The 26,935-nt window shown below is 37.0% G+C and overlaps 1 protein-coding gene across 1 annotated transcript; it reads right to left on the bottom strand.

Moving 5' to 3' along the window:
• LOC146003559 (acyl-CoA Delta-9 desaturase-like) lies at positions 1-26,526 on the bottom strand. Its single transcript, XM_083141854.1, has 6 exons — positions 26,455-26,526; positions 15,434-15,649; positions 11,516-11,646; positions 10,222-10,427; positions 4,586-4,771; positions 1-536 (listed from the first exon to the last, which is right to left on the bottom strand). The coding sequence occupies exons 2-6, from the start codon at positions 15,639-15,641 to the stop codon at positions 215-217; spliced, it is 1,053 nt and encodes a 350-aa protein (XP_082997980.1). The 5' UTR covers positions 15,642-15,649; positions 26,455-26,526; the 3' UTR covers positions 1-214.
• Positions 26,527-26,935: the final 409 nt, after the last annotated feature.

Here is a 26,935-nt window from a genome sequence, read left to right as displayed (position 1 = left end):
ATTAGAAGAAATTCTTCAAACTACAACGGAAATTTTATTACAAAAAGGAAAGACAGCAATTGACATTAATAATCTACATCAACCTAAAAACCCAATAGCGCTTTAAAAATTATAAATATGATTGATGTGAAATTCGCTGCAAACATGAAGCGAACAGTCTTAATTTATGTTTCTAGACGAGTGCATGATGCAAGACATAGTAAGAGTTCTGACTCTAGCTCTTCTTAAAAGTGTCATCGTAATAGTCCTTTCTGCTATTCTCGGGTAGATCCTGTATGCTTTCTCTGGCCAGACAGTCCACTATTGAAACTTGTTTCTGCACAGCTTCTTCAACCGACTTTTTCATCATTTCTTCATTGGTGGTTTTGAGATTTGTTACATGCCCCATTTTTTCTGCTAGTTCAATAAACCAGGTGATTAATCCATTTCCATATCCTCCAAACTCGTTTGTCTTGTAGTCTCTCGGAATCAAATAGTGGTATCGTGGCCAGAAAGTTCTTGCTATGAAAAAGTCCCAGTTGCTTTCAGATGGGAATCTGAAAGAAAATAGTGCAGGTTAAATGTTTGGAAATAATTTACAACCAGGGCCAGGGTATGGGGCCTAGAGCATACAATATAAATTCATTTATTGTGGCATGTAAAAATGAATCTGACAAAGTTCTCCAAATGCAACAAAGAAGTACATCATTACAACACGAGGAATAACTCCAATTTTGCAGTTCCAATGCATAACACGTCACTATTCGAAAAGGGTCCAAAATCCAAAGGTATACAATAAGTTTCCAGATCATATAAAATATAGTGAACCAGTAGCCAAATTATAAAAAAGGAACTAACAAATCATCTGTTGTGCCATTGCTTTTACTCAGTGAGTGTATTTATGAACCCCTAATCCATCAACTCACTTGTGGGTTGATGGATTGGAGGTTCATGAGTTCATCCACAAAAGTCCAATCGAAAATGTAATCAATAGTTTCAACAGACCCACAAATGCATCTCGCATGTCATATCTGTTTGTGTCAGTTGAGTGCAACTTTTAGTATCATTTTGTGATGTTGTAGGTCTTACCAATGTAATGTCTTACAATATTTTATTTAATATTTTAATCCATTATTGAAAACATGTATTGTCTTTATATATAGGGATATATATTTTTTGTGGCCTTAACATGTCTCACTGGTGTTATTTGTGCACAACTTCCAGCAGCAGACTGTGATGGGTTGAGTTATCATTTCATTGCATCAACTCTATATTATATTATTGTATTTCATTGTGTTAGTGTATTGTAGTGTGAACACAAATGTAGTGTGTACACAAATTGACATGTCCAAAATCACAGCATGTAAATGTAAACGTGATTTGTGGATGAAATAAATTTAATATAATCTAATCTAATATAATCTATCTACTCGACCTTAGCCTGAAGTACAGGAGTAGTATATAATCACAATACACTTACAATTAATTTATAAAGTTTGTATTATCATCTAAGCAATAAGCAGAACATGTTGAAGGTTAAAACCAGGAATTATGGGACGCTAATAAAAGTTTATAAATTAATGTTTCATTTCCAATGTGCCACTGGTGCAATGTTCATTATATTTAATTACAGAACTGGGTGTGTTCAATATAATATTATTTTACCTATCACAGTGGCAATTTTTAATCATGTCCAATAACATTCTATTATTTACTTCTCATTGAATTTTAATGCTATTGTAAATTTACATTGTATCATGTGAAGTAATATTTCATTTCCTGATTTCATTCAATAATAATTATAGTTCATATTAACTATTTTGACTGAAATATTTGAATATGATTTGCATGTAGGTAGTGTTTTGTTTAAAATATGATGTCAGTAATATTAGTTATTTTCTAAGTAAGCCATGTCAAAACAATACAAGAAGTCAGGAAAAATCAGATTAGTTGCTCAATTGGAAGGACAGGCATCCTGTAAACTCATAATAAACCATTCACAGACAATGATTCCTGTGTGATGTGGGGCCCCCTGATGTGTGGGTCCTCGGGCGAGTGCCATGTTGCCTCCCTCTAGGGTCAACTCTGTTTACAGCCAATGAAAAATAACCTGTAGATTCCAGTTTTCATCAGTGTTCAAGAGTTGATGAATTCTAGGTGCTCATAAATATGTAGAGATGTTAGATACTTATATTATCTTTGTCTCTCTCATTATTGAACTAGCCAATCTTTGTAGTGGAGTGGTTATCACAGTATGCTACAATGCCAAGGGTCCCGGGTTCGAATCCCGACCTGGACATGGTTGTTCTTTGTGAGTGTCCATTCATTAGTTTCATCATATCATCCCTCATCATCATCTTCCTGATTAGGCAAAAGTGGCAGAAAATCAAACTTATAGAAACCAAATCAATCAATCAATCTTTCTCAACTCCTCAGTTCTATCATTTTAGTTCGCACTTACTTTAACATGCACAACGGTGTGGCTAAAGGGAAGGCGTTTATAAATGATAAATGAAATTCGTAAAAAAACAAAAACAACTTAGCACTGATTATTTCAAGGAAGAAGTTTTGGCTCCTATGAAATTCCTGAGCATGAATGTAACACTGGTTGACAGCGATTTTGTTAAATGAATAATTTTGGTGTCTTCTTATTGTTTTTGTATGCTAATTTCAAATATTAAGTCAGATTTTCTCTAGAGAGCTTTATTTCTTTGTAATATAACTATTCATTATTTGACACAATTGCATACAATTAGCCCATACTTCCTCATTTACACCCAACAATTTTGAGTTCCAGAGGCTCTCTGTTTATTATTTCTAGGTTGTAAGTAAATTAAATAAAATGGGATCATGTTTTGATTCTTGTGATGGATTTTTCATTTAATATTTTGAAAATTTCAAATTAGTTTCCATACTTGAGATAATTTTGGCCAATGTTTGAAGAAAATGTATTGTGTTATTTATGTCAGTTGCTTAGTTACATATTTTTACATTTCAAATTCATGATTTTTTTCATTTTGTGGCTCTTTACAAAACATTTTTACAAATGGGGGTCAGGAGCTGTAGCCATCCACCATCTAAACCCTGCCTAAATCCGGATCTGGTCTTTAGACCACATTTCAACTTGTAGCTTCAGACATTTCTGAGATATCAAAGTTGACAAGGACAAACACAATTTTCACCAAAAGTTAATACCCCAACATTGTCAAATTGAAAAATCAAAATATTATTATAACTAGACCTCAGATTTTAGGTTTTTAACCTATTTCTTTCCTTTGTAGGTAAATAAGAAATAACAAGTTGCATTAAAAATGCAACAATTGGTGAATTTTTATGGTGCCTAAAATAACCTATTTTAGATTTATGCGCCTAAATAAAACATTTTTTTTAGGTTTTTATAGATTTTTTCAGGTTTTTCAGGATTTTTATATCACACAGAGGTATTTGCTCAGTTTGGTGCTGAAAAAATTCATTGACTAACGTGTTTGGAACATACTTTCAGTCGATTTCCCTCCCTCCTAAATCCATAACATTTCATCAAAGCTCTAAACAAAGCAAATTGTCTGGCGCCATTGTTAGCCTACCTTCACAGTTCAAAGTACGAACTTGTGATCCATGTGGTCTTGCTCATTTTCGCGTCAGTTCGATACTTTCTGGCATTCACGCCTTGCGAAGTAACGTTTCAGCATTCAAAGTTGCCTCACTGACTGTTTTTGTTGAAAGATTATTTTCAGCATTTGAGATGATCCACACAGACAAAAGGCAGAGTTTGACTGTGGATAACATGAAATAAATTGTTATGTATTCAGGGTGGCCACTCTAGGATAAAATTCAACTATAATTCCCGGTCTTCATGGAGAACTTTCAAAAAATTCAAGAGTACAAGCAGATGTTTTTCAACTTTACGTATTACCACCTCTCACCAACCACACACATAGCCTACAAACAAATATATTAACAATATAAAGGGTCTGTGCGATTCCTATGTATTCAATAATTCTAATTCAATTATACAGTATACATATTTCAAATACTTAATTTAAGGTGCGGAGTTTACATTTGCCATTTCACATACTCAGACTAAAAATACATCTACGTATAAACACAAGTCACAAATGTGAAAAACGTGCCTCAGGACATTAATAAATAGCCTGTGTATAAATTCAATGGGATCTGGATTAATAAAAGGTGAAATTTTTCATGTAATGGAGAAAAATTCACGCAGAATTCCCTGAATTCAAGGAATTTCTGGTGATTTGCCACCAAGGTATCATGCAGCAAATTATTCATGCGTAATTGATTCTTCATATCAACAAAGTAACTTTTGCTAACAACACAAGTATAGTATTACAATAATTAGTAGATAATTTTGATGTATATCTAACGATTATACCTAATCAGTATTTTCAGGAATTTTGAACCGTTTAGGATTTTAGGATTTTTAGAACATATTTTGGGATTTTTAGAAACTATTTTGGGATTTTTAGAGCCTTTTTTATGAACCTAAAAGCACACTTTTTAGGACCTAAAAATCTGAGGTCTAATTATAACACATGGAGGAGATACTTTCAGGAAATACTAATTAAATAATAACTTCTTTCCTTACTTTTCACCAGGTCGAAGACCCCAGATGAAGCATCCGCTGTTGATCAGCCACGCAAGGTTGAGTGAGAGAGAGTACCTAACCGCTCCAGCTATGAAGAAAGACTTCATGAAGGACTCTCCAAGGTAAGCATATGGAATGTAGATTGGAAAGATCAAGAATAGAATAGGCATCAGCAACCAATAAAACCTGTCAGGAAAAAAGGTCATTTTAACAGAAAATTCAAGATAGAAACAACATTTTTTTTATATAACTACTGCTCCAGTGGAGGTACATGGTGATTCGGATCCCACATTAAAATGTTGGCCGAGTCCCGATTAGCCTTTCTGTGCATAAGGTGGACTTAAAACAAAAATAAACTTAACTCAATAAAGGATGTTGAACTCACAACCCTTATTATTTATTTTATCATGAAGGTTCAATTCTTTTTTCCCCACAAAAATTCCTATAATGCAACATGCATCATGACCCTCTCCGCTCCTCTGGGTAACCCTGAAAAAGCAATAGAAATACACTAAACTCTGCTTATAATGAACTCCTATGGGTTCAGATAATTGGTTTACTATACCCGAAGTTCACTAACACTGAAATGCCTTCTTAACCTAAATTGAGGTTTCTGTTCAAAACGTTTAACACAACTGACGAGCACAGCACAGACAACCACAGGCCATTCCTCTCCTCAAGCATATGTTTCATCATCATCATCATCATCGCTCCACACACTTGGCCTCCTCCCCTCTCCCAATCACTTCAGTTGCTCTGCGTGCTACAAAAACAAAATCAGGCATGAAACCAGCTTGTTCAGATAAGATAAGATAAGATTTATTTCCATCCACTTGATCATATGAGTACAAATAGCACTATGATATGAGATAGGTCAATTACATATATAATTTTGAGTACAAACGAATTAACACATACTTAAGCATATTAAAAAGTATAAAGAGTATAAAATAAAATTACATGTATGATTTTGAGTACAAAGGAATTAACACATACTTATGCATATTAAAAAGTATAAGAGTATGGAATAACATAGAAAATAGAATAGAAATCAAAGGTTATGACTATTAGTGAACATAAAAATACAAGAAAAGTCAAAGGTTATGTCTATTAATGAAAAATATGATCTGAGTACTCCTCTGTGCTATAAAACAAATACTTCATAAGCAAGCTTTTTAATGTTATTTTAAATTTGGTTGGAATATGATTCTTGAATTCCTCTGGCAGCTTGTTATAGAGTTTTACACCTTGAAATCCTAGACCACTATGTGTTTTGGATGTGCGGACAGTAGAAAGGTGGAGGGAGTTATGCATACGAGTGCTGTACTTGTGTATGTCCAGATTTTTTGAGAAGATTTTAGAATTTGTATGAATAAAGTACAACGTTTCTAATATGTACAAACATGGAAGAGGTAATATTCGAAATTCATTGAAAATTTGTTTTGTTGGGTTTGAGAGGGATACATTCTTCATAATTTTTAATATGCATTTTTGCCAAATAAAAATTTTCTGCATTTTGGGTGAACTGCCCCAGAAAGAGATACCATATGTGAGTACAGGTTGAATCTGTCCAAAATATACTGTCCTTTAATCATTCAAAGTTAAAACATTTCTCAAAATTCTCATCATGTAGCAGAGCCTGCTTAACTTTTGAGTTAAATTAGTAATATGCATGTCCCAAGACAGGTTTGTGTCTATCCATACTCCTAAGAATTTTATTGCATTGCATTCTTTGACGACTTCATTGTTAATAATCACATTTAAGTTTTTTATTTGTTTTGCTGGATTAAAATTTATTAGAAATGTTTTATTAACATTCAGGGAAAGCTTGTTGTTGTTTAGCCAGGTGTTTAGTTGTGTTGTTGTTGAAATGGAATTCTTTTGAAGTTGCTCATATTCCAGGCTTTTTACTATGATATTTGTATCATCTGCAAAAAGTATTGTTTGAGTCTCTGATAAGGTTTCTGGAAGATCATTTATGTAGAGTAAAAATAAAACTGGTCCTAGAATTGAGCCTTGCAGTACACCTGTATTGAGGAACAGTTGGTCTGATTTGATTTTGTTAATATCTACATACTGACATCTGTCTTTTAAATAAGAGGTGAACCATTTTTTGCTAAACCTCTGATACCATAATGGTCCATTTTATCTAGTAAAATGACATGCTGAACCAAATCAAATGCTTTGGTGAAATCTAAAAATAATCCATGCACATGCATTTTTTTGTCTCTCGATTTTAGTATGTTATTTGTAAATTCAAAAATAGCTTCTGATATTGACTTACTTTTTTGGTATCCAAATTGATGTTTGGATAAAATGTCGTATTTTTCTAAGAAAGTTACTAATCTATTTAGCATAATTTTCTGTATTACTTTAGAGAAGACCGATAAAAGAGAAATTGGCCTATAGTTTGAGCATTCTTCTTTGTTGCCTTTCTTGAATAATGGTCTCACTTTTGCTATTTTGTACTCACTAGGAAAAATACCTGTTTCTAAAGATGTGTTGCAAATATTTACTAGTGGTTGTAAAATACTATTCGCACATTTTTTTAGTAGAGAACTTGAAAATTCATCTGGCCCTGATGAATACTTATTTTTTAAATTTATAATTACCTTCTCGACTTCTCCCTCAGTTACTGGTGTGAGAAACATAGTGTTTGTGTTTCTGGGACTGTTGAAATATGTTCTTAATCTAGGTGTAGAGATTACTGCATTTTTATTTACGGTATTGGGAATGTTCACAAAGTATGTATTAAAAATTTGTGCTACATCAAGGGGATTGCTTATTTTCTCTCCATCAGCCATAATTTCTATCTTTTCATTCACGTTCTTTGTTTTCTTACCAGTTTCATCATTAACAATTTCCCATAGTTTCTTTGATTTATTAGCAGACTTGCGTATTTTATCTGCAATGGCCAATTTCTTAGCATTGTTTATTACCTTCCTGAGAATAATTACATATTTTTTGTAGTGGTCTTTAAGTATGGGATTCTTGTTTTTCTGGATTTCTTGATATAATTTTCTTTTTGTTTCACAGGACTTTTTTATCCCTTTAGTTATCCAGGAAATCGATTTTGTTTGATTTAGGGGTTGTCTGTATGTTTTGTATGGAAATGCTACTTCAAAATGATATTTTACTGTCTTACTTTCGCATTTAAATTTTCCTCCATGAGCACATCAGTCCAGTTTTCTTTCTTTAATGAATATACAAAGTTTCCTATATTTTCCTTGGTGAATTTTATTTTTTTCTATAGTAGTGATATGTTTTGCAGTTTTTTTCTTTTATATTCTCTGGTATATGGACACTTATGAAAACTGCTTCATGATCGGACAAGGCTAAAGGTAAAATAGATGTGGTGTAGTCAAAAAAATCTTGGTTAATTATTATTTGATCAAGTTAACATAATAAGGTTTGTTTTGTAGTGCTGTACTTGTGAATGCCAACAACGATAATTTTTCACAGACATTACATTTTCAGGTACACTAAAAGCGAAGTTCAGGGTTCACTCTATAAATGAGATTCACAATATGTTTGGGTCGAGTCTAGTGATTTAGGTTCACCATAGCCAAATATTTACTACATCCAGATTTGACTAGCCAACAAAGCCAATAAATCAGGCAACCGCTTTCTTGGAAGAATGAATTCTTGAAACCATTGCACAAATTTTAGTGTTTCTTATGATGGATTCAATTACAAATTAAAAATGTTAAATGCTATGTTTTATAATATTACTTAAAACAGTTATGTTGTGAAAATTAATTACTTTAATTTTCATAAAATTTGTGTTCATTCTCTGCTGTTTTCAACCCTTATAAATCTTAATCCAGAAAGTATGAAAGGTTTTGGCAAGCTTGCGGCAGCTTGCTTGTAGCATGTCAAAGTCAGTTCAATATAACAAGCTTGAAGCAAGCTGACTTGTACCAAGCATGCAGCTTTCTGTGAAAAGCTTGGAGCAAGTTTTTTACATCAAGCTTGCTGTAATTTTGACATGTGGTAGCTAGTTGGTTTGATTCAAGCCTGATGCAAGCTTACATTGCCATTATAAGCTTGCAGCAAACTTGTTCACTTTACATGGAAAGCTTGTTTCAAGCATGAAGCTTGTGCTATATGGGAAGAGACATCAAGTGTAAGTCTTGCACTCAATTTCATTTAAGCTTTAAAGTAACAAATATAAGATGTAGTTCCGGATAAACTTGAAAGATGGACATTTTTCTCACATAATTAAGGAGGCATATGTGGCCACCTTTGATGTTGCCAATTCTTGTAAGGACACCAATGTGAAATGTGAAAGAGATAAGGCCCTACTTTCTTTTAAGTTTGTCCGAAACTTTAAATTTCAATTATGTCACTGTACACCAGGGGCGCCGACTTGTCAAAATTATTGGGGGGTCTCTGATCACTGAAATAAATGAATGAATGACTCACTCCCTCCCTTTTTTAAAAACAAAATTACGTCTTCGTATAGCATTTTTTAAGCAGCTATTATATTCCTCATGCAAATGAAATGTAACATGAAAGGCGTGTGTCTGCTCATTTGTTTTCTAGATAACAATTAACATTTTTATTTAAAAGTAGGCTATGTATTTACATTAAGAGGGCAACATAACAGTTTAATGCCGGCCTCGGTAGCCGAGCGTGTTGGGTGGTCGGCTCAACTCTCTTTGATCCGGAGGTCTCGGGTTCGAGTCCCGGCGAGGACATGGGTGTGTTTTAATGTCCGCAACAGACTTGTAAAGAAAGGACATGTGAAGGGTTCAAAGAACCTTAGTGTTGCCGTACACATAAAAATAGCGAATATTTACAATATTTAACAGTTTTATTTAATTATTTACATAAATGCTAACACAAATCGCAGGCAAATAGTTTTACTTTTTTGTTCTTGCTACAATATTTTACTTTTTAAATTTAATTTTGCAATAATAAATAAACACATAGCACGCCGTGCTTTAGCAATAATGCCTTTGATCATAGCCGTTCCCGCTTTCGCAATACAGACTTTTCATAAGCTTTCCTTGCGTACTTTACTGCAAGCCAGTGTTAAATAAACTCAAAGACTTTAGAATTATTTTCCCCTTATTCTTTGGACTAGAGGAAGAGATTTCGAGGATAACTAAATATCGTACACATCAATATTGTCTGAAATTGTCAGAATTCACTAAACAACATACTGGTATAATTGTCATATCACCTCGTTATTTTGAAACTCTTTTTAGTAAAAATGTTAACAATACTCATAATTATGTACTTAGTATATAGTAATAAGTCATATGTTTTGCTGTCTCCGTTCATAGCCCCCCCAAAGTTGATGGTTTAGTGGTCTCAGCCACCCAAATTTGATGGTCTAGAACATTTTAAATGTGTATTTAAAGTTAAGTTCATGTTGCACAATTCAGAGTAAACTTTACAAGAGAAGCAAAGTAATACATTAAATCCTCTTAAGCAAAATTATTTGAGGGGCTCTGCCCCCCAAGCCCCATGGAGTCGGCGCCTATGCTGTACAGAAATATTTGTGAAAATACTTCATAAATGCAAAATTCATCGAATAAATAGCAAAACTATTGTTATAAAAGATTGATATCAATTGTACCAATTCTTCTAAACAGGTTAAAAGCTATTATAGAAAAATGTATAAGTACTTTTTCTGGAACATAATAACGGCGTCCTCTTCCAAATCACTGAGATCTATCTCCTTGGCCTTCTGGTATATCCTTGGGTCTTGCTTGACTAGTCTGGCACCCACGTGGGTGAAGAAGAATCCTCGCCTTGGGTCGAATGGGTCGAGTTCTGTCTCATAGAACTTGTGGTGGAGTCTGTGACCTCGGACCCACTCATAGATCGTTCCCTGAAAGGCAGTTCAGCATTTATTTATGCATTATTAGGTTATGTATTGTTGCAATCCTAATGTTCCTAGCTCTTATAGATTCACACACTATACATTCTGTTTATAGGGGAGAGACTTTATGACCACGACGATGACGTAAACAAACTAGGTGTCTAAAACATCAAACGCTTATTTTACATAATAAAGCGTTAATTTTAAATCATATCAAATAATAGGCCTAATCTCTATCATAATTATTTTTGTTTACTTGAATTTTGACGCTGTAGTTAATTGATTGATAACCAATCGATAAATCACTAAACCGTCTCTTGTTCACGCATGCGTGGTGAATATTGTGCTTTAGCAAAAGTAACGGTTTATTGTTATTATGCATCCAAAAGTAACGGTTTACTGCCAAAAGTAACGGTTTACTAGACTGAAGGAGCCTGTGTTGCTTGTCGCTTACGGTTTCAGTGTGAAATCCCCGTCTCGCTTTTCGCCTGTCTCTTGTCGCTTCGATCTGAAAGCTCCCATACATCCTCTCTAGTGAATTGATATTCTTTCACATAAATTAACATTTTTCATTTAAACGAATTGTTCATATTATATTAACTATTTTTATTGAAATATTTGAACAAGATTTTTTATTAATACTTCATTTAGAATATGACCAGCAATTTTGGATAATTTTAAAGTATGTGAAGACAATCCATGAAGTCGCGAAAAATCATCTTAGTTGCTTAATTGGAAGCACCACCGTTCTATAAACTCGAAATAAACAGTACGCAAACAATTATTTTTGTCTAGCGGGAGCCCTCGTGAAGAGCAGGGCCTCAGACAAGTGTCCGAGTTGCCCCTCCCTATTTTGTACATAATCTTCCTTAAAAGTCCCTTCTTTGTGCTTTCAGGAATGCTTCATTGCATCTTCAGAAACAGAAATCAAGGCAGGAGTGCTGGGATTGAATCTGAGGTTGGGGGTTGAGCACTCTGGCCCCTATTTAGCTACGGCATGCTGTAAAGCCTTTGACTATGTGATCAATCTAGGAAGATAAAAATCATTCCCATCATTTTTTAATCAGTCATAAGTTTCATGGAAGTTAATTCCTTACCTGTCCAGCCAGAGTTTGAGTCAACATCAGGAATAGTCGAAGTGGCCAGCTTGCTGTGTAAGACCGGTGAGCCCATAGTCTGTGGGCTCCTGCAGTAACTCCCAAAATGGCCAGGCAGGCGAAGAAAACGGCTGAAAAAATGCAATGAAGATTCATTTAGCAAAGTGCACGTGCACAGAAGTGAATTATTTGCAACCACTTCGCATTCAGTTTACTTGAAACATACAGGTTTGTTAAAGGTTCAGGAAGCCATAAATTCTAATGGATTCTATTGGGTTCCGCTGAAGGACCGAAACCTTTCTTCTTTCACAATTTAAATTCGGTACAAGTTGCATATCGTTTCATTTCAATACTTGAACCCTATTTAAACTGATCCGGAAAAGAAGGTTCCTGGACCGCATTGAAATTCATCCTGAAAAAAAAAGTCCCTGGACCGTATTTAAATTGATGCGGAAGAAAGGATTCTGGACCGAATTGAAATACGTTACAGATAAAAAGGTTCTTCACGGTCCAGAACCCATTTACGCTTGCTGATTTTCTCTCCTGGACCGGAATTGAATTTATTTAAATATATTGTGTGTGATGAATGGATAAAATGATAAATGGAAAGATGGATTGATTTTGATTGGTTTCAAAGGCACTTACCCTCAGAAATATCTGGAAAGACTTCATATAATTTAAATGGTGAAATTGTACCGTGAAAACAGACGAGTGGTGCCGTGAAAGACAGCAGACTAAGTACCCCTATGCAAATTATCCCAGCGCTGGGGATGTTTTATGAGAATTCTCTTAACTGGGGGAAAGCATCACTCCACGTTTCCCCCACTTTAAGCACTGCTTCCCCCCTAAGAAAAATCCCGCAGGCGGCCTTGATTGATTTGATTTACTTTACGTCGCATTTGTGCCACTTGTGGCTAATCGCGAAGATGAGGATGAATGATGATATAATGAGATGGATGAAGGGACAATCACAAACACATACGGTTAACACAGCACAAGCCCTACACAGGAATATCTTGGCTGCAAGTCTAGGCACAAGGGCTTCGTTAAGCCCCTATCACACGGAACTGGATTTCTAGTTGGAATGCCCTAGTTGGCGATGAACTGACTTTCTAGGTAGAAATCATGGCCGCCTGGCTGACTGCTTGACTGGTTTGGAGGAATAGGACATGTTCTAATTGCTACTAACTTCTTCGACTAGATTCTGTGGAACAGCCAATCAGAGCAAAGTTTGGCCATGTGAAGGTAATCTGGGAGTTTGCAAAGTAACCTTTTTTGTCTGTGGTTTCCGAGTGCATGCAGCACGAAAGGCATGTTTACAATTGAAAAAGCTAAAATATTCTTCCATACGTGTATAGTAAACGTTGTAAAGTATGTATTTTATCAGCGCCGTTCTTCTCTACCTAAAACCATTTAATACGAAGCGATATTCCTCTCGGTTGAATAGTTATCGTATTTTAAAAGTGTGAAGTGATACGTTGTTTACATCTCGCGCGGCCGCCATTATGGGAACGAAAGACTATCGACAAGTACGGTATAACAAGTACCGTGTGAGGCGAAAACTAGCAAATGGATAGTGTAGTGCCACCCTAAATTTATTATTTTTTTTATTTTTTATTATATAATTTTGGCTTTTCGTTTTTCTTTCATCAGTTAGTTTACCAGTTTTTTATTTTCAAAGTCGCACCCAGTCCCTTGCTTGGCATGGCGAAAGGGAGAACCGGGCTCTTTAGGCAAGTTACACTGGCTAGGGTGTCCTTTTTTTTTTCTTCCTTTTGGGTATTTGTGTGTTTGTGTGTGTGTGTTAGAGTCACTGTACAAGGCTAAAACCGGCAACATTGGAAGAACACAGGGGAAGTTTGAGCGTCTTTGGGGAAAGACGAAGACACAAGGATATAGAGGTGCGAGGAGTGAGGAGGTATTTTGGGTGCGACACTACTTCCGCATGTTAAACACAACATGTCGCCGGAGTGTCAGCCACCAAAGTAGGTGAAGTGCGATTTGTGACAGCTCACAGTACAGTGCAGCAAGGAGAGCTGTGTTTGTTTTAATTTTGTGTAAATGGAACTACTTCCGTGTGGTTACTGAACAATACATGAAACGGATCACACCATGTGACTGGAACGTCAGCCAGCCTGACCTGAAGCCGTGAACAGTCCTCTTTTATCCCCTTCAACAACGAACCACAACCATCCCCTTCAATCTAAAGTAGGAGCAGTGTGTGTGAGGAAGTGCATCGCATAAGTGACAATAAAAGGTAAGGGATCCCGACAAACATTTACTTATGGCCATAAGATACATGAAGGTTATTTATTACTTGTGTTTGTATTTGTATGAGCAATGCCGGGTTAATCTACATATTTTCTTAAGATCAATAATAATCTTCAGAACAAATTTCATGTTATTTACATATTGCCCCACCACAATAGCCAGTCCAGCGTCAACTAGAGCATTCCTACTGGAAATCCAGTTCCGTGTGATTCAGGCTTTAGACTGGAAAATGTAGTCCAGGGTGTAGTACGTGGAAGGGTGCTTTACGAGAGGATCACCCCTTACTACATCTCTTGAAAAATAGAAGCCCGTCTAGTTCGCTGCAGTTTTGGACTCTCTCTACACTCGCGTGGCTGGTACGGTGCAACACCTACTCACCTACTTCGTTCATTTTGTGTCAAGTAGTGTATTTGGTGTCTGCACCTTTTCCACTACGTTCTGGCGTAGTGCAATGTGTGTGGTGTATGGTCACGTGGTGCGTGCTAACTAATCACATGAACGTTTAAAGCAGCAGACAGTCATTTGTTGAATCTTCTGAACTTGAACACCGCTATTCGTGGTTGAACGTAATTTCTTTGCAGCAGCCTGGCACTACACCGAGTGTCAAAATGTGCAGCGAACTAGATGGGGCTAGATAGTCTCCTTGCGAACATTTCCTTTCCTTTTCGTGCACTGTTGACAAAGGGTGTATGTGGTTGTAGTTGAACACGACCAGTTCTAAAGACCAGTCCGCACGTGATGTTTTATCGTCAATCTTGCATGATCATGCCAGACGGATCAAACACAACATTACGTGTGGAACAGGCTTAAGTTGTGTATTGGAACACGAGGAAAGACGTGTGGTCTAATTTGACTTACTGTAGACTGTAAAAGTGGAAAGGGACAGTAGGGATATAGGGGGAAGAGAATACGAGTGACGGAACGCGGAACCGGTTCTATTTGTTGTATCTACATTAAGCCGCGTTTACACATCTTACCAACAAATGTTGGTAACATTTCGAAATACGCTTGTGAATTTGTTATCAACGTCTCATGTTAGCAACAGATTTCCCGTGTTGGCAACAGAAATTTTGTTATCCACAAGAAATCGGTAACGATCAAGGAATGTTAGCAACATTTGTTACCAACACATGTTAACAGAGCCTTTACGATGTTAGCAATATTTCTCCCGCTCGCCAACCAGGCACCATCATGCCAGTGACAGCCAGCCAGCGAGTGCGAGAGCATCGTTTCGTGCGAGGAATGTTTTGTTTTGTAATTTTTTTATCATGGAAAATCTTGTGAGTGAGATGGAGTGGTCAAAGGATCAAGTGCTGAAGTTAGTTGAATTGTTCCGTGAAAAGCCTGTCCTTTGAGACCAAATATGTCCACAATTTAAAGACAAAAACCAAAAGTACTCTGCCTGGAATGAAATTTCGAGAGAGTACATCTTCCTTCTCACTCGACAGCTTGCAGCCAACTGAGGTCATGCAGCCAAAATGTTAACAAAAGTTATTAACAAAAATAAAGTCAAACTAAGTGTTCTTGGTTACCAACATTTGTTGCCAACATCTGTTGTTAACCGTGTTGCTAACAAGAAGTTAAGTTATTTGTTGGTAACATTCGGTGTAAACGCTTTACGGTTAATTCTGTAAGTTTAGGGCTTACCTATCAGCGGGGTCACAAAGTCTCCTTCCTTGTACGCCAACATGAACCCCCAAACTGCTCCGAGGTTCAGGTAGATGAAGTAGAGGACACTTGGCCAGTGGGGTTCCAGGGGTGCCAGGATGATCTCCGTGGGTTTTGGTTCGATGCCATTCTGGTCGACAGGCTTCGAAGGCCCCGCGGAGCCCTTTTCGCTCACACTAGTTGTCATGGGAACCCCTGTGAGAATAAACGAATGACTGGAATAGTTGAAATGATCAAACTCAAAACATTATAATATTAGAACACATTTTAAATCAATCTGCCGCTTATCAACTACAACTTTACGATATTTCGATTCATCGATAGTGAATCGATATTTTAAAAATGGAATCGTCGATATCGATATATCGATATTGATGTATATATTTTCGATACTCTATATATTCAACTTCGATATCGAAAATCAACTCTGCCAAGTTAACTTTCCAAAGATCTGTAGCTTTAAGTGCCTCATTTTGAGACTCTAGGACCAATATAGAATATATTTAGTAGCTTATGTTTTTTTCAGCTTAAAAGGTCTAAGAATGGTTGCAATAATGGTGACATACCTCTATTTTAACCTCTCGCTCCATAAGCCATAAATAAGCCTTTTGTGGAAAACTTATAGTACGAGTTACAGTAAAGTCTCGATAATCCGATATACTATACTTATAATCCGAGGCAAAAGGAAAATTATTTTTATTCCGATAAGTATTATGTGGCCCTGTAACGGAAAAAATGCAACGCCCTGAACACTGGGCCATTTCTTTAAAGTAAAAGTAAAAGTTCAACATGGTTTTCTCCTAACGTCATTATTACTACTGTACTGAGAAATGTAAGTTCAACATTCAGAATAATACGTACTGAATATTTTTCACATACTGTAGCTTTTTTTTTACATTGTTTTTCTTTATCTTATTCGGATTTTCCCGAAGTTATTCCACATGGTCGAGCGTTTTGTAATTCGAGGTAGTCTCGGTTCCGCCCACCTCGAATTATCGAAACTCTACTGTATGTCCTTAAAAAGAGCTGGAATTTTCGTTTCATTATCAAAATGGATCTAGACAGAAATTATGAAAATATCTGCGGAATTTGGAGCGCCCACAACATAGGAAAAACAATATTTTCGTCTGCAATCTTGAAACGCTGGCCGATTTTGTAAAACAGAAAGTCTGTTTTTTCGTCCATCACGAGAAAGCGTATGTTTCGGGTTTCTGTCCCTGGTTCCTACCACCTAATGTCGTGAGTGCCCCTTCTACGTTTTCGCGATAATGCAATTTGCATTAAAATTTACTTTCATGGTAATATATATAATCTTCTTTCGAAAGAAAAGTGAATAGACTCGTACATTCTTCGTAATTTCTTTTCCGCATTTCAGTGTCATCCTCGTGCCAGTCTTCTGTTAATCAGTTCTGTTTTCACTCATCTATTTACAAATTTAATTTTGTTAATTTCACTGGCTGGAAACACAACTTTTCACTTGTTCTGACCCATAAAACGATTTAGAGCCAAATAACTGAACAGTAGACGTTACTCTTTCGCACATTCCCCATGCTTTGAAAGCCTTCCAGACATAACACGGTTTGCTACAAACAGCAGTTCCCGAAAATCTCACCAGATGGCATATCGGAAATTTGAATCGCGAGTAGTATTCCTGCAATTTGAGGCAAGGTAATTCCGGGTAAGGTGCCAGGCCGGGAGAAGGTGACTCACTTGTTGTAGTGACCGAAGCTCTCTGCCGTTAAGTGCATCACGTCAGTCTGAGGCAAAAGAACCCACAGTAGAAGTCTCGTCCCGTTGAACTAATTTTTATAGGTGTTACAAAGCCATTTATGGTAAATATCAGCATTTTCTCACTTGTTTTAAGACATAAGTTTAAATTGAATTTGTGTGTTTGAGTCTGTATTCTTGGCGCTCTATTCTTCAGTAAGAACACATTGGTGGGTGTTTCTTCGTTATTTATTGTGCAATGTTAACCATCTTTGTTAGCGTTGGGCACAGGGGCGGCGCGAGGAAGGTGCTTGCGCGTCCCTTAATTTTCTTACGCACCCCATTTAGCACCCCCTACATTAAACTGAAAACACTAACCCTTAGAGTGCCATATTATGCCATGTCGTCATAGTCGTCATATTGAGCACCGAATGTTAGGTATTAAAGTAAGGCCGTTATGCGACAGGCAAGCACTAAAAGAGATACCGATATACATACTTTTCTGTACTGTAGCGGCGGTTTTTTTCTTTCGTCAGCATTATTGTTATAATGTTTTCCTTCTTTGTTTCTTCAAGCGGTCTGTTCGTGGTTTTTGATAATTGTCTATAGCTTAATGTGAGTTACGTTTTTCTATTTCTTTTTTTGCATTGTTGATAAACGGTTTGTTTTCCACCTACTTGTTCTTCCTCGTAGTGGAGCAAACATTTCAGCTCCTTTCAAGGTATCACCAGGTCGTGCTCGGGAAATTATTTAATGCGAGTTTATAAGGATCAAATCTTGCTAACTATCAGGTAAATAGATTAATCACCGTAATAAGCAATAAAAAGCATTGGATTGTGGTTGTTCCCCGAGATTTGCTCTGTGGAATACGGAGAACAAGCCGGTTTCCCAAGCGAAGAGGCCGATCCTCGGGTAAAAAAAAACATAAAAATTCAACTTTGGAACCAATGATCGGATTCGATTGAAATTTAAGACAGCCCAGTATCAGATTCTAATCGGCAAAATCCCAAAAGCACAATATGATAGGAGGTGAATTAAAGGAGATATTAAAGGTTAAACAGCAAGAGTTGATGACAATAGTACAGACTTTCCGGTGCTCTCTTCGAAGCGACAGTGCAGGATACAATGGGTCCGGCGGAAGGGTAGCCTCCCTCCGAGGAGCCGCTGGAGATAGGTCAAGGAACTCAAATTACACGGGCAGAGATAGAAGGGTAGGATGCCACGGTTTGAGTACGAGTTAACAAGGCTTAGACAGAGAGGGTATCTTAACGAACATTTTGAATAACAGATAAATAGACAAACGGAGAAGCGGAAGACACAGTTTATCTTTGACAGTTTATCGTTGACAACCTCTCGGAAACCACCCGCGTAAAAGTACCCGCCTCGTGTGTCTGACCGATCAGTGTTGTGTATAGTTCGCCCGGGCTTGTTTACAAACACGATGGAGTAGAGACAGCGAAAGGCCCCGCTGGGGGGCGTTTAACCTCCCTACCTCCCTCGAAGATGCTGAGATCCAGAAGTATGAAGCCATCTCATTCATTGCGCCGCCAGGAGTATCAACAACCCCAAGATGATTACACCAAACATATCCGGCAAAGGTAAGCCGTGTGTGAAAAGTGAAAATGGATAAACTTCGTTCGCCCCGTCGTAACTAAACGCCGAATGAACTCGCATAATTACGTATAAATTACTCATTGACATTGCTTATTACGGTGATTAGATCGTACCAGCGATAATTTTATCATGTAAATCAGAGTACAACTTTCAGTTATTCATTTAGGCAAAGTACTTAACATTCAGATTGTACGACACTATAAATAGTCAATGTAATTATATAACGGTGATCCAAGTAACAATATAAAGATTGACCTAATAACATTCAATTATACCTGCATAAAAGAGTAGTTTTTCGTCCAGGTTTAAGCTCCTGAACATAAGATACCCGGAAACGAAAAAGTGAATGTAAAAATAAGAAAAGATTTAATCAATGCTACTGTCTTTAAACTTCACCCTAGATAAATTTGTATTAATTAATGATGTCTTTTGAAATACCGAAGTATGCGTGAGAGAGTGCATGTAGGAATGAAAGGGGCATTAATGTAAGTGTTTTATGCATGTGCTCTTATCTAGCAATTATATCATATAAAGTAAACTAACCATGTGGTGTGTAATTTGTTCTACCCTATGTAATCTCTTGGGCTCCAACTGATGGCACTTACCCTGGCACAAAAGGTAAATATGGTATTAGTGATTGCCTTTTGTTTATTTGTTTGTTGTTGGTTTACATTACCCATGTAATGTACAGACAGACCGTCGTCAGGCACAAAAAAAAAATAAGGTAGACGCGCGTTACAAGTTGTAACGTGGGAGGTAGTTTTCTTGTTAATAATTGTTTGGTAATCGGGTAATTAACCGCTTTGGTAAGCAAGCAAGCAAGGTTTGTGTCCCAAGAGGCATGAGGCAGAAACCCGTGTTGAGTGGGAGAGAGGAACGGAATAACATGTCCAAGGATACGACTAGAAAATATTTTTTCAGCTACGACTGCAAAGCAAGTAAGGAAATCGGTCGATAAGAAGTAACATGACTTTTGTTTCCGTGTTTGAGTATAGGAACTAGATTTTATTGTTACAATACAAGAGGAAACACACCCTCGGAAAAACATATTATTTTACGTCAATTCCCCACTCTTGGCTCGCGACGATAAGGATGATGAATAATAATCAGGTGAAATTGATGAATGGAGTCTTACTCACATGTCCATAATCATGATCTTTAATAAATGTTAATAAATAACGTGAACGTTTTAAAAAGTTCTTAAAGCTTTTTTTTTCCTAAGCTTTAAAAATTCTCTTCAACATCCAACTGATGATTCCTGAACCCCAATAAGGAAGATGATAACTGCATCAAACGCTATGAAAATTATTGCGGAACAAAAGAGAAGTTAGAAGAAAATTATTATGTTGTACGAAGTGGTTGTACGAACCCTGTAAAATGTACGGAAACGTGCAAGCATGTATGATAGGGAAGAAAGAAGATAAGAATAGAAAAAAATCTTTAAGTAAAGTACTATTATTATTTATAATAAGTTTATTTTCTTATGTAATGTAATCTAAATGTAATTTGTAGGTGAGGCATATCCCACGAAAGGTGTTATTAGTATATCTGTTATTAACGTTCAAAGAGTGTAAACACTATTTTGGGACACTGTATAATCTTCAGTAAGAATATTTCAGCTAAATCCAGTTATCTTGTGCACAAAATTGATGTGACTTTCCTTCCTTCCACCACGCCTGCCAAACTCGCGCCTTATATTTCACAAATTTTATTGCCAAACTGTAGCACTAATTATTCCGATAATTCTCCAATCCAGTGGCGTATTCTCCATGTTAGCGCGTTTACTGCCCGTTAAACCAACTTTTCTCATAGAGTTAGTATGGAAAATTGCTAATTATATATTTTGAAAAGAATTAAAACAACTTTTAAACTTGAATTTAAGTAAATTATGTTAAGAACTTAAAGACTGGTTCATGTACGCCACTGATCGTTCTCCATCGCACCCTTCTGAATACTGGGTTTTCTTCCCGATTTCTTAATGGAAAACATGAAACACGCATGCAACCTTTCAAAACTGAGGTAGCAAGGTGCCAAAACTGAGGGGAGGGGCAAGGACAGTTTACTTTCCCTTGGTAGATAAGGTTTATCATAGTGCGGGGGCAAAAATAGCAAAAAGCGAGGGCAACTGCATCCCTAATCGCCGCCACTGATTAACATACATTACTGACTGAAATTAAAATATATGTGTGAAATATATAACTTTAGATTGACATTCATTTTCCAGGGGTGCTGCCCCCTTGCCCTCCCCCTGGACGTCCATGATGATAAGTATTCTACTCCAAGAAAGTGGCCATTCAGTGTGAACATTCAGATACACGTTGCAGTCTTATTGAACTATGTAGTGAAATACAAAATAAAATCATTCTTCCCTTAAAAACACAATTCTTGAACCTTTTCAATGTAACCAATGAAGGCACAAAATGCATAGTACATTATACCTTCCGTCTGCCACAAGATAAAACGCCAAGAGCACAACAACTGCGTCATCTTTAAAATCCCTTCTGCCGCACTATCTCCAACAACGAACTGTAAAATTTATTCGTGAACATTGGGCCTCTTCCTAACAGTTTTTGAAAAAGCTTGAAATAGTACGTTTACTAGACATGTTACGTGGAACAAATACACAGAACGTATTAAGAAGAACTCGCATTAAATAATTTCCCGAGCACGAACTGGTGATACCTTAAAAGCAGCTGAAATTTTTGCTCCAGTGTAAGGAAGAACAAGTACGGTGGAAAATAAACCGTTTATCAACAATGCAAAAAAGAAAAAGAAAACATAACTCACATTAAGCTATGGGCAATTATCAAAAACAACGAACAGACCACTTGAAGTAACAAAAGAAGAAAAATAACAATAAAATAACATAACAAGAATGCTGACGAAAGAAAAAAAACGACCGCTGATCTTTACAGAGGCTGCCGGCAGTACAGAAAAGTATCGGTACCTCTCTCAGTGCTTGCCTGTTGCATACAATAATAACGGTCTTACTTCAGTACCTATCATTCGGCTCTCAATATGATGACATGACGTAATATTGCATATTAATGTTAGTATTTTCAGTTTAATGTAGGGGGTGCGGAAGAAAATTAAGAGGCGCGCAAGCACCCCCTCGCGCCCCTCTGCCGGGGAGGGCGAGGGAGCCGAAGCGAATGGCCAACGTGGTTAGTTCCAGCGCTGGAGGGAAAAACTGCTTGTTCCTTTCTGTTTCTGTGCCACGCTTGGCAGATGCAGTGTTGCCACACGAAGGGAAATTGTATGCAGAGTAACGAAATTGCCTGAAATTTTGAAGTTATCGAACTTACGTTTTTGTTTTACATCCATTGGTGTTTTGTTTCTATTAGCTACATCTAATGCGTCTAGATATGTCTAATAAATACGAGGGTTACAGCAGAAGTCATGGCAACCATTTTTTTCCAACGATAATGCGGGTCAGGCAAGAAATTTTAAAATATACAGCGGAGACCCCGTCACATGCAATGTATTGTGACGCCACTAGATGGCAGTGGCTGTCAAGACATTTAACTGAGGGAAGTGGGAAGTCAATAGCCCCGTCTACCGTAGTTGGCTGCACATTTTGACACGATTTGACTCTGTTTGCACCGAGCCGTCTAGTTGGTTGCACGGTGCAACAACGAGTCGTCTACGTTGATTTGGAGTCAAGTAGTGTATTTGGTGTCTGCACTACCTTCCGGACCGGTGCAAGTGTGGTGTATCGTCACGTGGTGCGTGCTAACTAATCAAATGACCGTTTAAAGCAGCAGATAGGCATTTGTTGAATATTCTGAACTTGAACAGCGCTTTCTCTCTAGTTGGTTGAACGTCATGTCCTTGCACCACCCTTACACCAACCTGACACTGGATACACCTGCACTGCACCGAGTGTCAAAAAGTGCAGCCAACTAGACAAGGCTAATGCGTGTTTAACAGTCTTGCAGGATGAATGTGACCCGACGTGAACAGCGTTCTTATGTGAAAATAGCAGTTCTCCGTGGAAGGAATGAGAGAAAATGTCACACTGAGCTTGTGGAAGCTTTAGGAAATGATGCTCTACAATACCGAACTGTTGCGAGTTGGGCAGCAGCATTCGGGCGTGGAAGAGAAGCAACTGCCGACATGAAACGTTCAGGACGTCCTGAGACTGCCCTGATTTTGTATTTTTCTCTGTCCTCATACAGATCTCTACGTTGTTCAAAATTCATACATTAAACGTTAGCATATATCGTGACCTTACAATTGTATATTTTACAATTTCTTGCCTGACCCGCATTATCGTGGAAATAAATATTTGCCATGACTTTTGCTGTAACCCTCGTATATACAATAAATAAGAATTGTTCCGATAAACCAGGTCAAATTTTCAGTATATACCACTGCTTTGAACCTTAGTGCCAATGATTCTTTATTAGTGTGCTATGTTGATTGGACATTGTCCATTGTCTGTCTTTACTTATACTTATTCCAACATTACATTTTGAGAGAGCATCTCTTCTCTCGTCTTCAGGTAAATACATTATGTTTTGCCGATGCGCTAATCGCATCCACCGAATTTATAGTAATATCACAGGTTCCTTCCTTACCACTGGCAAAAAGAAATTTGTTCACTTGAAGACGAGTGAAGAGATGCTCTTTCGAAAGTTAGTATTAGAATAAGTATAGGTAAAAGGACTAGACAATGGGTAATTTCATATTAAAAACTAAATATTCCGTACAAAATTTAAGACTACACATAGTTTTGAAAATTTCAAAATTCCAAAATGTGAAAATTTCTACGAAAATACAGGGTGATTCAGAAAAATGTTAACACTATGTGGGAAATAGAAAATGCCTACTACTCACCGTCTATGCTTAATTCTTTCATTGAATTATATTGAACAAATAGACTGTCACACACTAAACGTACTGTATAACACACTAAACACGAATAAATTCGTGCCAATGCAGCAAAGTTTTCTCCATTAAGCAAATTTTCTATTTCCCATATAGTGTTAACATTTTCTTAATCACCCTGTAAATTCGCCTCTGCTAAATTAAATAAAAATAAAGTTACTTAGCATTTTTATTTGCAGTTCACTAATATTACTGACCTCTTACTATAATTAACTAACAAACTCTCTAGCCTTCTTATACCCGAAGGTTTATGGCTTCAGCAACACAAGCCTTCCATCTGTCCCTATCCTGGGCAAGATCAACCCAATCTTTTCAATTCTTTCCGATTTCCTTTAGGCTCATCTCAACGTTATCCCTCCATCTTCGTCTTGGCCTTCCTGCAGGTCTCTTATCATCTGGTTTCCCAACAAGAATCCTGTAAACTCTTCTTTCCTCTCCCATTCGTATCACATGACCTGCCTATCTAAGTCTTCTTGATTTGATTATTCTAATAATATCTGGACATTTACCTCTTACTATACACATTTGAAATGCACAAATCTTACATCGTATTTTTACAATTTTGGTCTACTTTCTATAACCTTACCTGCGTAGAAAGTAAGCTTTAACACATTTTTCATAATACTTTCTGAACTACAAAAACTAGTAATTAATTTAACAAATAATTAGGACTCAGTTACGAATAACAAACTTATTAGGTACTTACTCAATATGAGTACTTACAGGATGAGAAATAAACTCTCTCTTTAAGTGCTGATTATTGTTAGTATTCATATAGTGAACAAATATTTCTTTGCTGATTCATGTTTTATGTTTCAGCAAAGGAATATTTGCTGCCCAACAAATATTCAAATATAATGTACTCTCATTTTGACAGAAATTGTCAAATGTAATTTAATATTCGTTTCCATGAAACCGGGTACAGAGAAGAACAATGAAGCATTGTTTCAACTATAGCCATACTGAACAAAATCGTGCAAATATTCAAAATTGTGATTTTAATCTAACTTAACAGTAATTTTTACTAATCGTTTTCAAATTATTTAATTCATTTTAGCTTAGCAAATATAGTTTCTCATAAGTATTGAATATATATAAATCGTTACTCTTACTATTAGGCGCCAGACCCTCGTTAGTCTGCATAATGCAGTCCTTCGTGGAAAGGGTTTGACCTGTGGATGTCTTCAGAAACATGGTATAAAATTCGACCATGAGGTTCTATGCAGTAGAATATCTCCAGTGGTTCCACATTTTGGATGCCGACCTCCGTTCTGAAGTGGTTAGCACAGCGCGCTACGACGTCAAGTGTTCCGGGTTCGAATGCTGGTCTGGGCATGGGGGTTCGTTGTGAGTGCCCCTTCATCAATTTAATCAAATCACCAGTCATCCTCATCGTCGCGATTAGCAAAAAGTGGCAGAAAAGCGACGTAAAATAAACTAATTCAATCAATCAATCAATTCCCGACGAAGGTACATAGCGGCGCTGATCACACTTTAAAGTGTACTGTAGGTCCAGTCCAGATTATCCTATCTATGCACAAAGTTTACTTTGATCAAATTTTTTGGCAAGGGTCACATGCACCCCCCATCCCTACAGCACAAATCTCCAAGGAATATCCATTGGATATCCACAACGTTCAGATCAGATCTATGGATATCCATCGAACATCCATTGGATACCCAGTTAGAGATATTAATTCTGGATATCCATTGGACGTCCATGGAATATCCAGAACTGGATACCTAAAACTAATTTAATTTTGGATATCCATTACGTAGCTAGAACTTGTGCATAAATGAATATCCAATGATGAATATAAACAGGATGTGTTTCGGATATTGCAAAATGAACAATTGAAGCAAAAATTACACCCGTTGATTAGTGTTTATAAACTTATATACTTCCCTCCTGAACGTATAGCTCCTTTAAAAAGGCTAATGCAGGAAAGAGGCAAACTAATAGGACAAACTGCTAAATCCAGAAGGGATGGTCCCCTCATGAAATTTCTGGTTACGCCATTCAAATTAATTGTTATATTTCAACACTTAATGGCAGCTGTTTATGTTTACGAGTCTCCTCTGCAGCAGAGTGGTTAGCAGCACAGCGCGCGACGACGCTAGGGGTCCCGGGTTCGATACCCGGTGGAGGCACATAGTGGTTCAGATCCCACTCTAAACTGTAGGTCCAGTCCCGATTAGCCTTACTGGGCATAAAGTGGACTTAAAACACCAAATCAATCAATCAACCATCTTCGCGATTGGCCAAAAGTGGCAGAAATGTGAATTTAAAGAAACCAAATCATTTAATCAATCTAAACGCTGGGGTGATGGAATTTCTTTGAAAGTTACTTTACACGTTCAGTAACTCATCTTTAAAAGTTATGGATAGAAAGTGGAAATTTCGCCTTAAAGTACTTCGCATTAAAAACATTGGTCTCGAAATTTATAAAATCAAAAATATATGTGAAGGAAAACTTGGTTTCATATAAATCTGGCAAACGCATAGAAATATCCACACTTAAAATTCCATTTCAAGTCCAAAACCTTTGATGGCCCACTGGTTCTGTAGAAAATTACTTTAGAAGAAATCGCTCAAAAGAATTCAAGATGGCGGCGAGTTAGATCTTTAACTTCCACCACAGACAAGCATATACGAGACGTGGTGTCTGATAATAAAGGTTGGCGATCTTGCAAAATTGTAACCCTAGCACGCTCCAGTATTTAGCGTAGGAGAATGTTTCATCAGTTACAAATCCAACATTAGAATAGCAACCATCTATGACACGTACCTCTTCGATGAAGCGATCTGCGAGACCTCTAGGAGCAGACTGAAACATACAAACGACTAGCAAGGAATCAAGTTAACATTTAGAAGGTCGAAGTGTAAAGGTGATGTCACCCCCCTTTCCCGAAAAACCGCCTATCATTCTTCAACTGATGGGAAACTTCTTGTTACAAAGCTAGCATATCCGTTTCCTGTATGTAGCGCAGCCCCACAATACCTTTTCCTCTTTTACGGATATAAATTATTCATACGAGGTGACAATCAGTCAGGCATAAACGCAGTGACTTCTCAATGCTGTTTTAAATATGGGAACACTAAACTAAACGTGTCAGGCAGCGTCTTGCTGTTGTGTTCTTCAATAACCAGTGGCGTACGTAGGATTTCTTTTTTCAAGCGACCGGAATGGTATAAAGGTGGATGCATAGCTGCTTTCTGGAGAGGGAGTGGGATACACAATCAAATATTTCATAATTACCATTCTTAAA

Source organism: Lepisma saccharinum, chromosome 20 (assembly GCF_977018435.1).
Source record: "Lepisma saccharinum chromosome 20, izLepSacc3.1, whole genome shotgun sequence".
NCBI lineage: Eukaryota > Metazoa > Arthropoda > Insecta > Zygentoma > Lepismatidae > Lepisma > Lepisma saccharinum.
This window is presented reverse-complemented; position numbering and strand designations above follow the sequence as displayed.